A 12,305-nucleotide genomic window follows, 5' to 3' on the forward strand; every position below is an offset into this window, starting at 1 on the left:
GCTATACAGGTGTTAATACTGAATGTTTAATATATTCATTGCATACATATACTTCGTAGACATCCTTAATCTCTAATAACTCCATTCTGTTCTGTTGTCAGTGTTTTTGTCTGAATATGGCACTTATCACATGCTGTTTGGTATCGGGGCATTTTAAAGGCAGAGTAAGTGATTTCTGGTAGCCAATGTTGATATTTGAAATCACCTAAACAAACACGCCCCTACCCCAAAAGGGTCCGTGCTGACACAAATTTCAAATGGTTTTCAATGGTCGTTTGATCGCGTTCAGTGTAGGCAGACTTTAGCTGTTGTAGACGGTGTTACTCACCTAATGAGAAGAAACTAAGCAACCTCGGCGTCCGATCGCAGGCCTCCGCTCCGTCCATACTGCCAGACGCGCTCGTGGTGACTTGTGGAGCCGGGTGCGAGTATAAACGAGCATTACGAGACAGGCTGCGTGAGAATGAATCTGTTGGGGAGATGAAATGTGTAAGATAACGTTCACGTACTAACAAAAACATCTAAGAATGTATCTTTTATTCTCCAGTACTAAAAACAGAACCGATACGGGAGCTTTAGATATGCGCTGTGACGCAGCTCTTGCAAATTACTTTGTTTTTTTGTTTTTTTTGTTTTTTTTCCGTTGTCTGTCGATTTGAAGCTTAAGTTGCATACGGTTTTCTTTAGTTTTAATTTGCCTTGTGCGTCCCTAATTTTAATGTAATGAAGTGGTTGATTGATTTGATTGATCTCAACTTGGTGGACTACTGAGTAGGGCTGCACGAATAATCGAAATTAAATTGCAATCGCTAGCACGATTCTGTGATCAGTAGTAAAGCCAGAGGGCGCTCTCGCACTGAAACTCAAAATACGCCCGCAGAAGAAATCAGGAAATCCCTATAGCGGTTACTGAATAAACAGAAGATTTAACTGCTTTCATTGATTCAACGTGACTAATAAACGCACGACTACGAAAACCGTTCGTTTTAGAGTTCGTCTTACTTATAATTTTATATTATAAGTATCTAATGCAATGTTAATCGACATAGCCTTCATCACTGCTTAGAATACTATGAAATATGTTGCTTGCCTTATTCTGTGTAAGAAGCCTCATCTCACAGAAGGATTTACTACAAACACTCGACTGACGTTATGAAGCGAGTTTGGAGTAAAAGTGATATTAAATGTGGTATTTCCACTTGCTTTCAGATGGAGCAGCATTTACTACACGGAGCCTTGGTTCACTGACAAGCTACGCAAACAGCTTTCATCGCAGAACGACTTCAATTTCATAATCGTGTGATTTTTAAATCATCTACGATTTTATGAACGCGGTTTTGTGTACCTTGTCCGTGAACTACGGCTCTGTGTAGTAAATGCTGCTCCATCTGAAAGCATGTGATGGAGATTAATTACTGATCACAGAACCGGCTTTACTGACAAGATGCGCATGACAATCGCATTCGATTAATCGTGCAGTCCTGCTACTAATTGCACATTTAAAAGTTTTTTTTTTTTTGGTCTCTTAATGTCTGACTTTTGCAGGCAGGGCAGTATGGGGTGGCCCAGACCAGGCGCAGGGCGATCATCCTGGCTGCAGCCCCGGGTGAAAAGCTGCCCCGCTTCCCTGAACCCCTGCATGTGTTCGCCCCACGGGCGTGTTCTCTTAGTGTGGTGGTTGATGAAAAGAGATATGTTAGCAATGTCACTCGGTAAGTATTTGTGAATCCCGATGGTGGCATCAATTGAACAAATTGTCATTTGCTGTGCTGATCTTAATTACACACTACTTTTTCCAGTGGAAACGGAGGCATTTATCGCACCATCACAGTGCGGGACACAATGTCTGACCTTCCAGAGATCCGTAATGGAGCTGCATATCTGGAAATCTCCTATAACGGTGAGCCGCAGTCCTGGTTCCAAAGGCACATTCGTGGCTCTCAGTACCAGCCCATCCTCAGGGACCACATCTGTAAGGTCAGTTCCTTTTGAGTTAGGGCTGCATGATTATGAAAAAATCATAATTGTCGATTATTCCCTTAATTGTAATTGCGATTTAATTACGATTATCACAGTTTACATTGAATGATGTTTGTCATTGTTTGATGCAACTGCATGCCGTATTTTTATATGAAAATAAACGAGCTGAAAACACTAACTGAAAAACTTTTATTGCATTTCTATAGTATTAAGCCTCAAATGTCAACTATACATCGGATTGGTTTCTTTAAATTATAAAAAAAGTACAAATATGAATGGTATTGTTATATTAAAATAATGGGAAAAACCCTTAAGATAAAAACGCATCTTAAGCACGCAGAATAATATAAGTGGACTTTGAACGATTAATTGCCGCTTTGAACGATTACGTAATTGTGGCATCCATAATTGTAATGGAGATTAGAAATTCGATTAATTGTGCAGCCCTATCTTGAGTGCTTTTCTCATTTTTGAGATTTGACATTTGACGTTTTGACATTTGGAAAGGAGCTCATCAGTGGCTTTAAAAAAAAAAAAAAAAAACTGATATTTTTGCATTTGTTTTGCCGGATGTAATGAACTTGTATCAAGGCCGCAGTTTTTCTGTAAGAGGAAAAAGTGATTTCCTGTGAGACCTACAGGAAGTTAGTCAGCAGGATAAAACAAGCTCGTCATTTAACCCTTAATGTGTCTTTTTAAAGTGTTAGATGACGAGCTTGTTTTAGCCTCCTGAATGTGAATTTAGGTCTTGCGATGAGAAAAGGCACCTTGGTGTAAACCACAAGTTTAGCAGTTTTAAATAGTTGGATTTGTGTTGTAGGACATGAGCGCCCTGGTGGCGGCCCGTATGCGTCACATTCCTCTGGTTCCTGGTTCTGACTGGAGGGATCTGCCCAATATTGAGGTGCGGTTGCGTGATGGCACCACCACAAAAAAGCTTCGCTACACTCACGCCGACAAAAAGAATGGCCGCAGTGGCACCGGTGCACTGAGAGGAGTGTGTTCCTGTGCTGAGGGTTGGTCCTACCCAAAAACTCAAAATAAGATGGATCGTTTTGTTTGTTTAAAATAATAGAAATCCTGACTTAAGTTATTGTTTCTCATTGCACTAGGAAAACCGTGTGACCCTGCAGACAGGCAGTTCAACACGCTGATTCCCTGGTGTCTGCCTCACACGGGTAATCGCCACAATCACTGGGCTGGTCTGTACGGCCGTCTGGAATGGGACGGGTTCTTCAGCACTACAGTTACCAATCCTGAGCCCATGGGCAAGCAGGTATTGCAAACATGCTATAGGTTAACAAGTCATGATATGAATTGTAACAACACTAATTGGCAAAAAGTTGTACCCTGTTGCAGTAATACTGTTAATTGTGTCTACAGGGACGTGTCCTCCACCCTGAGCAGCACCGTGTTGTGAGTGTTAGGGAATGTGCACGCTCCCAGGGCTTCCCAGACACTTACCGCTTTTTCGGCAATATCTTAGACAAACACCGACAGGTATGAAACCTGAGCTAAAATTGTTTTGTTTTTTTGGGAAAAAATGTAGTATCCCTAATCGGTGTCCTATATTTCTCAGGTTGGTAATGCTGTGCCTCCACCCCTCTCCAAAGCCATCGGCCTGGAAGTCAAGAAGTGTGTGCAGGAGAAGATGAGGGAGAATGCTACAGGTGACTTTTTAGTTATTAGTCAATTACTTGATCTCACTATTAGAATGAAGTTTGATCTCTTGTTTAACTTCCTCAGAGCCTGTGAAGCAGGAGAAGAAGATGGAGGTTTGTAACTAAAGCCATCTCTCCATATAACCGCAGCACATTTGCATTGTGTTTGGGAGCGTCTGACTCGGCCCATTAAACTCACTCCATTTATTCATAAGCTGGTCCGGAGCCAGGCCACTTCAGTGGCATTTCAATGGACAGTCTGTGCAGTGCCATTATGTGGTGTTTTATCAATTTCTAAATGTGATTTTAACCGTGTATTTGCAATTATCCACTCTGAGACAGTGGTATTAAATTCTATGTAGTTTTTATATGTTGTAATATTTCAAATAAAGCTCTTATTCAATGGTTCAATTCATTGTTTTCAAATGGATTGTAAGAGTCCCAAGGGGAATGCTCCTGTAGCTTAAATAACCACTGAGTGATGCTGACTCACTGCAGATCATTTGAGATCACCTCCGTGAACTTTAGTGTAGGCTGAGATTGGTTACAAAATGTGAAATTTTTTTTTTGGGGGTGGTGGTATTATTTTTAACTTTCTTGGCATGCTGTCAATTGCTGCAATTTGAGGAAGTTACACTTGCAAATTGCAATAGCAGCCTAACAGACAAGTGGGCGAGAGGGTATGTGTGATTTTGTTTTGGAAGCACTTGCATGGGTTCCTCGGTTAAATATCTTGAGCCTGTAAAGAAATATTTTGAGATGTGAAACTTGCTCCATGTAACATGCAGTGCCTTTATTCGTTCTACCATTTACGTAGTATAACATGCACTGCACATTTTCAGTGTTCAAATTACATTCTGCACTAATTGACTGCTTGTCGGAAATGCTGATACACTGATAAAAACAAAATGATAATGAACATGCCAATCATAAATGCAATGTTTGAGCTTCTAATGCTTCCTACTTGAGTGACCTGATGCACTAGTCATAATTTTTTTTTTTTTTGAAAGCTCCTAATTGTTCCGTTAAAATGTCAATTATAAATTTACATGAATCTGTTAAAAGGTAGTCTATTTTCAATTTAAAACGGCACAATCTGTCGACATAGTCATAGCTTGCAACAATGGATATTACTGTCAGTCATTTAACATTTCTATTGTAAAACACTTGTCAAATATTACATGTTTATCTATTGACGTATTACCTTACACTCTTCACCATTAAAACTGACGTGCTGGAATGTTCTGGTTCTGTAAACAGTAAAACGGTTTGATTGGCAATTGATAAGCACTATTATACCTCAGACAGACCACCCTAAACATTTTTAAACTATCCCAACAACGAGCAAAGCAGCATCAATATCAAATATTAGGGGGATAATTTGACCATATTGAGGGGATGTGTCTATGGTCCTGCCTTTTTAGTGATGTTTGTCTTTTTTTTTTTAATTCCTCCATCCACCTTATTTGTAATGTGAGTTACCATTTCTTGCATTTTGTTATTCTTCTAGTGGTTAATGAAGTCTTCAAAAGTCTTGCACATTCACAGAAAAAAGCTTCTGCGTAGCAAAATAAGATATACAGGATACCTCAGACAACATTTCTAAGACCATTTAGCAAAGGCATAACTGCATTTTCCTCAAGACTTCATTAGTTCCCCTTTATTTCCAAGTAAAACATTGGTAAGTTTAAGAGCTGCTTGCAGTTTTCCTAGCAAGCTCATAAGCAAGTACTTAAAACAAGCTAATTACCACAAATTAAGGAACATAACCACAGAGTGAAACATAACTGGATGTTTTATCTTTTGCATTTATTTGGATCACTTGGGAGACCACATCTAGACCTCCTGGAATATTTATGGAACGCTCTCAGTTGTTGGAGGGTCTGGAAAGACAAAATAAATCCAGATTAAATAAGAGAAAACCTGGCCGTTGCTTATATTAGACTCCGTTTCAGGAAGACTCACTTGGCCCATTCCACGTTGAGAATGAGATGATCGTATCCGAAGCCAGATACACCAGCGATGGCTCTGGCAGCGTCCTCACGGCGGTGGAAGCTGATGAAGGCAAAGCCCTGGAGTAATGGGGAAAGAAATAATGTGCACTATTCTTCTGGAGACATTCAGAACTCATATGCTTCATGTCATTTTATTAAAACGAGAGTTTATTTAGGTTAACCATTATGCTAATGTTCCTGCTTTGTTCTTAAACTGAGTAGAAGAGTCAAAGTGAATCTTTAACTTCTCTTTGCTTTGTCATTTGATGGTGAATCTCTTACGGCAGTGTTTCACATCTCTCACCTTAGACTGGCCTGTGTTCTTGTCCTTGGCCAGATAGATCCTAGAGATGGAGCCAAAAGGCCTGAAAAGCTCCTGCAGATCTGTCTCCCTGGTGTCCTCGGACAAGTTGGTCACACGGATTGTTGCATTATCATCAGCTGCAGAGAAAATCTCAACACATTACCATTAGGCTCTTGATTGAGAACATCAGTGTTTGAGATCTGCATGTCAAACACGCACCTCTGCGGTTAGGCTGCATGGACTCTCCTCTGCGCGTACCACCGTCCCGCAGGCTGGGGGGAACATATTTCCCTGTCTTGTTTTGGACTGGTTGGGCAGGCTCAGGCTCTAGAAATCAAAGTGAAATTGTTTAGTTAAAAAAAAAAAAAAAAAACTCAAAATATGCTTAACAGGGCAACATTAAGTTTTTGTACCTGCTGCCTTCTCTTTTTCTCCCGTGGACAGACCCAACTGCTCAGCCAGTTCCTTCTGCATAGGACCAAGCGTGTCCTTATATGGACAGCGAGTGGTCCAGTGATCCCCTTTACAGATACGGCAGGACACGATCTTCTGTCCTTTCAGCTTGTTCATGGGATCTTCATCTTGGTCTTGAGCATTCAAGTCCTGTAAAACAAGCAGGAGAATCACTTCCAAGTTGGCATCGGTACAACAAAGAAGTGAAACATTTTTAGGACTGAAATATCAAGTCCGAACTGAAGTTTACAAAACGCAAACTCAATAGGCAACACAATGATAAAAATAGTTTATCTGAAAATTTGTTGAAAATGGACTCACCTTCAGGCCATCCAAAATGTAGATGAGTTTGTTACTTTATTGGAAGAGTTGGAGAAATGTAGCATTACATCACTTGCTCACCAATGGAGTGAATGGGTGCCGTCAGAATGAGAGTCCAAACAGCTAATAAAAATCACACAACTCAAATCCATCAATAAAAATTTAGTAAAGTGGAAAGCTGCGTGTTTGCAACAAACAAATCCATCATTAAGGTATTTTATCTTTAAATCATCGCTTCTGGCCAAAAGACAGAGTCTATAATACTACATAACTCTTTCTCTAGTCCATCATGTTGTCCTCTCAAATAAAAATCCTCCTTTTTTTAGAACTGTTTTGGCTTGTAAATGGTGCTTGAGCTGTGCATATTTCTCTCCTGATTCAGATGAGACAACTTTTTCCATTGGAGACAGCAATATTATGGATAGAGGACTCACATTTTAGCCAGAAGCAACAGTTTCAAATGAAAAATGTCTTGATGGATTTATTACAAACATGCAGCTTTTCACTTCACAAACACGACAGCTGTTTGGACTCTCATTCTGACGGCACCCATTCACTGCAGAGGATCCACTGGTGAGCAAGTGATGCAATGTTAAATATCCATTCCCATGAAGAAACAAACTCATATACATCTTTGATGGTGAACTATTTTTTTAAAAACATGGATCAGTGCAAAAATGTCATTAGTTTATCACCATCATACCTCTTTACTGGAGATGAAGGTCATGAAGACGTCATCACTCACTGTAGTGGTGGCAACATTGGGACCTGGTGCATCAAATTCCGAGTTGCCAAATTTTTTCCAGTTCTGTTGGAATAAATAATCAATCCCCCCTCAAAAAAAAAATCCATAAATAATATGTTTAATGGAGATATCAATATACTAAAGAAAAATTAAGACACCTTTCTCCTGGCAACTGCTTTGGAGGCCTTCCGCGTCTCAATTTTGAACGTCCTGACAATCTGACCATAGAGGAGCAAAGGACAAATATGAAACCTGATTCTTCTGAAACCTTTTTATAAGTACTATATCATTTTAAGAAGAACTCTGCTGACCTTAGACTTCTGGCCATCTTCATCAATCTTGTATTCTGTGACAGTCTTGATGTTACCTTTGACCGTCTCTTTTGGTGAAGGGAGTGAACCTGTTGAAGAAAATTATAAATAGATCTGTTACAAATGCATAATTATGGTTAGTTTATACGGCATGTCAAGCAGTCACAGTATGCATGTATACAAACTAAGACTATTTTAAAAAGCATTTATCTCGCACATGAAATATACCCTGTTCTTTCTACACTCGTATACTATTTTACACAAAATCCTTGATGTTAAAAACATATGCGCCCCTGCACAAGTTATTTTTAGCCCTAATTCTTAATCGAATTCTAATATATCAATACACAATTTAACATGACAGTATACGCTGCACAACACATTAAGATGTAATATGTCAAAGAATAACAGCATGATGTATAATATATTACAGCTGGGTGTAGTATAGCATAAAACAAAGTAATATAGTATAGTACATGTGTTTATAATATAATGTAGTAGCATTAGTACAACACAGAATAGTAGCCAAAGCACCAGCAGCCTTTTTCTGTCAGGCTGACATGCCGCTAACCAACTGTAACTTTCACTATAGGTAGACTATTTTTATATCTGTAAAGTTTGTTCTCATATCGATTAATGTAATGAGTGTAGTTTAATCAAGGAGTGTTTAAACACGTGCGTGTGCGTGAGGCTGCGCTGCGGCCTCGTACCTTCATCTCCCTCTTCCTCCACCTGATCGGCCCAGCTAGGCTTTGAGCTGTCGAAAACACAAGATATTAGATGCCTATTAAGTTGGAGTAAGCATAAACAAAACTATATGGTTTCATTCATATGAAAAACTCACTCGTCGAATTCGATCGACGGCATCTTTACGGGTTGTCTTGAGCCTCGAGAGGAAGCGTTTCCCGGGACTGCTGTTGCGGAGAGGAGACGCCGCACCACAGCGCCCTCTTTGCGTGCGGAGGACTGCAGTGAGACACGATATGAAGAAGAAGAGAGGGAAAAGTGTGCTAAAATCAGCTAGTATGGACTTCTGGACCAGGAACGCGATAGAGATCAAACATATAAACCTTGAGTACAGTCTAGAACGGCTTCAAAAAGCATCTAGAACGTAGGAACATAACAAAATGCCCTCATAAATATATGTACCCACAAAAATGTCAATGTAACCAACCACAGCTGCTTCTTCCATGAGATGCAAGCCACGATTTTGAGGTTATCTATAGTTATATATTATGTTTTTAATTGCAGTATTTGTTCTGCAATGTTTTGGCATTAACTGTGCTTACAATGGATAATGTTCTGGGCTATTTAATGATTTTATGTATTGACCATACCTTAAAACATTTTAGTTAGTTTATATAGGCTGTAAGTCAGTCATCATCCTTACAACTTAAACAGTCTTTCTTTAAATAATTTATTCAATGGACATTAGTATTACACTAGTAACTAGCTAACATTTAGTACGCTACTGGTCTTGCCCGAGCAGGAGCTTGTCCGAGCTTCAGATATTTTGCACACACAGTAGATTTTAAGGGATGACTTTCTCTAAAGCTGCTTTTAACCAATATCTATTGTGAAATTGGCTATAGGCTACAAACTTGGCTTAAGTTGAGTTGCATTACACCTTAATAGCACTAATGTTTTTTCTTTAGGAAGTTTAGGTCTCAGTTCTCTGGATCATTTCTCTCTTCCTCTGTGTTCTTAAACTTGTATGGTCTCGTATGGTTTCTTGTACTTCTGAACAATGTTTAAAATATAATTTGTGACAGAAGTAATATTTTATAGGCTATCATAAAGGACTAAAGTATAATTGGAGACCGATATACCCTAAAGCCATCATTTAAAAAAAAGAAGTACTTAGTTAAATGATTCAGACCAAAATCACCAACATCACAAGTAAATTTGCTTTAATATACTTTTGCTTCATATCCCACATCTCACAAACTCTTCAAAGTGATGTAAAAAAAAAAAAACTGATCCAGTCTTCTCTTAAATATCTTTAATTGGCATATTTTGCAACTTCAAATACATTACTCACATTTTAATGGTCAGTTTTTACTGTCAGATATGTTCTTCTTTGCTGTTGACAACAAAAATGACACAAATAAAATAATTTTACATTTGGTTTGTGGTTTGCAGACGCACAGGAACAGAGTGCAAGCATCAACAGAAATGCTATGCTTAATTTACATTCAGGAAGCCACAGCATGAGGTTTTGGTCAAGATACTGTATGAAGATTAGTCATCTGAGCTCTTTCCACAGCAAGCTGTCCGTATGCTGTCAAACACAGCCATGTATAGAAGCGGATGCAAGCACATGTTGAGGGTGGCCAGGCCTTTTGACACTTGATATAAATCATACACCCAGCAATTCATAAACTTCAGATACGTTTTGTACGTCTGCAGAACATGATAGGGAACAAATGACGTGGCGTAAAGGATGCAGACCAGAGCGACCATCAGTGCTACCTTCCTCTTCTCTAATGTGGTTATGTTTTTATTTTTCAGAACGGTCCAAATCACACCCAAATACGATGCAAAGGTAATTAACAATGGAATCATGCATCCAACAACGGTAAGAAATAGGGTGTACTTAAAATGGGGGATTTTCAGGGTTTTATCATGACATGAGACACAAAGAGTGTTTTTTTGTTCAACTTCGGTTCCAGCAAATTTGAGGACTGGCAATGAAGTGATCGTCACGATGAACCACGTCAGCACGCTTGCGATCTTTGCATGTTTAGGGCGCACGTAGCTCCGTGTGAAGAACGGGAAAACTATGGCAAGGTATCTGTTGACGCTGATGCACATGATGAAGAAAATGCTGCCGTAGAGGTTGCAGCTGAAGAGGAAGCGTTCGATTTTGCATGCAGCATCTCCAAAGGTCCAATCCTTATTTTTGGCATAGTAATTGATGAGCAAAGGCAAGGTCAGGACGTAAAGAATGTCACAGATGGCCAGGTTACAGGAGAACACTACTCCGGTGTGCCAGTTCTGCCTCTCTCTGGTCATCAGGAGCCACAGGGCAAATATATTCCCCACAAGAGCCACACACATCTCAATGCTATACATTGGGGGGAGGAGTCCGGTTTGAAACCCAGCATCACAGAATGAACTGTTGTTCATCTTCCCTGGTGTTCTCTGACCCCTGAAAGAAAAAAAAAAAGAGTTGGTAGCGTCAATCTTAAACCAAAAACCTTGTGAATCCAAGCAGATGACGTGAAAACATTTTTATCTCTAAACACTACTGATTTGCAACTTTTTTTTTTCACAGAAAAAAAAAAAACGGTTTAGCAATCAGAAACACAATATCCAACAACCACATTGCTGCTTATCTCAGGCTTCCCATCTGACCATCTCTTGTAATACTGCTACAGATGCTGAGAAGCCTTTTATATAAACATACAGGTTGCAATGTGGTAATTCGGTTGAAGTTTGATTTTGTTTAACTTGTGCAGTATTGGTAATAAAAATCTTCGACACTCTTAAGTAATAAAGGTTTATTGGCCTCTATGGCTCCATGAAAATCCTTTAACATCCATGTCACTTTAAGGTTCTTTATAGTGGAAAAAGTTTACTCAGGTTATTAAAATGTTCTTTACACAAATTTAAAAAGTGATTCCTTTTTGGAACCTTTGTTCACACTTGTAGTTCGGTTCGTTTGGTTCATTTGGTCCGGACCAAAAAGGAAATGATACATTTGGTCCTGGTCTGCTTAGCGTTCACATTGGCATTTTTGACAGCGAACCTAAAGACAGCGAACCAAGGCATAGTGATACGTTCACAACCTGATTGGTCGGCTTGAATGACGTATATATCGTGACGGAACTCACCGAACACCCCAAACAAAAGGTGCGTTAGACTTAAAGCGTAAGAATAAAGCGTAAGATTTAAGTCGAACACACCTAATGCCTCTGCTGGACTAAGCGCGCTCATTCTTGCGTGTACACAATTTTATTTTCACCACCTGCAAACTAACAAGGAGCTCATAAAAGGCACTTTACCTCATTGTTGCTCCACGTTTGCCCTCTGCTCATTTTGTTTTGGTTACACCGCGTCGTCAAATCATGTCGCATAGCGTCGCATCTTGTCATTACTTCCTGTCATTCCATCTTGTTCATATATCATTCGAACCGCACCGGAGTTCGTTTGGAAGCGGACCAAGACCCATCTTTCCAGCGGTCTCGGTCCGCTTGTTTGGTGCGCACCTGGGTTTGGATGGCAGCGTTCACACTTATTCACACCAGGAAAGTCCGCTAGTTCATTTGCTTTGGTCCAGACCAAATACAATGTTTATTTATTTTTTGTTTGGTGCGGTTCACTTTCACACTGCCCTTTTTGCAAGTGAACCAGAAACTGTAAACAAAACCACATGTGTGCTTAAGGTCATCCATTATCCATTCCATTCAACCGTACCAGAGTTCGTTTGGAAGCGGACCGAGACCACCTCTTCAGCTGGGTCTCGGTATGGTTGTTTGGTCCGCACCCGAGTGCTATTGCTGTATTCACACCTGCCCAAAAGATCCGCACCAA

The 12,305-nt window shown here is 39.8% G+C and overlaps 3 protein-coding genes across 3 annotated transcripts in view; 1 reads left to right on the forward strand and 2 right to left on the reverse strand.

The window, feature by feature from the left end:
- dnmt1 (DNA (cytosine-5-)-methyltransferase 1) overlaps positions 1–4,052 on the forward strand; it is a 20,831-nt gene extending 16,779 nt beyond the window's left edge. Inside the window, exons 28-34 of the mRNA XM_016570356.1 lie at positions 1,546–1,712; positions 1,800–1,977; positions 2,801–2,996; positions 3,093–3,256; positions 3,364–3,480; positions 3,560–3,650; positions 3,727–4,052. Coding sequence (XP_016425842.1) covers positions 1,546–1,712; positions 1,800–1,977; positions 2,801–2,996; positions 3,093–3,256; positions 3,364–3,480; positions 3,560–3,650; positions 3,727–3,767 — 954 coding nt within the window. The 3' untranslated portion in view covers positions 3,768–4,052. The remainder of the gene's footprint in view (positions 1–1,545; positions 1,713–1,799; positions 1,978–2,800; positions 2,997–3,092; positions 3,257–3,363; positions 3,481–3,559; positions 3,651–3,726) is intronic.
- Positions 4,053–5,435: 1,383 nt separating this feature from the next.
- eif3g (eukaryotic translation initiation factor 3, subunit G) lies at positions 5,436–8,725 on the reverse strand. The gene is made up of 10 exons (XM_016570360.1): positions 8,614–8,725; positions 8,480–8,526; positions 7,770–7,858; positions 7,617–7,676; positions 7,417–7,521; positions 6,353–6,542; positions 6,159–6,266; positions 5,940–6,076; positions 5,607–5,713; positions 5,436–5,524 (listed from the first exon to the last, which is right to left on the reverse strand). Exons 1-10 carry the CDS (start codon positions 8,634–8,636, stop codon positions 5,509–5,511), a joined length of 882 nt encoding a protein of 293 aa, XP_016425846.1. The 5' UTR covers positions 8,637–8,725; the 3' UTR covers positions 5,436–5,508.
- Positions 8,726–9,784: 1,059 nt separating this feature from the next.
- The window catches only part of LOC107754043 (P2Y purinoceptor 11-like), a 3,086-nt gene continuing 565 nt past the window's right edge, over positions 9,785–12,305 (reverse strand). The window contains exon 2 of the mRNA XM_016570359.1: positions 9,785–10,920. Within this exon, the coding sequence (XP_016425845.1) occupies positions 10,011–10,898 (888 nt within the window). The 5' untranslated portion in view covers positions 10,899–10,920 and the 3' untranslated portion in view covers positions 9,785–10,010. The remainder of the gene's footprint in view (positions 10,921–12,305) is intronic.

This window comes from Sinocyclocheilus rhinocerous, unplaced genomic scaffold (assembly GCF_001515625.1).
Source record: "Sinocyclocheilus rhinocerous isolate Xijiao unplaced genomic scaffold, SAMN03320098_v1.1 scaffold292, whole genome shotgun sequence".
NCBI classification, from domain to species: Eukaryota; Metazoa; Chordata; class Actinopteri; order Cypriniformes; family Cyprinidae; genus Sinocyclocheilus; species Sinocyclocheilus rhinocerous.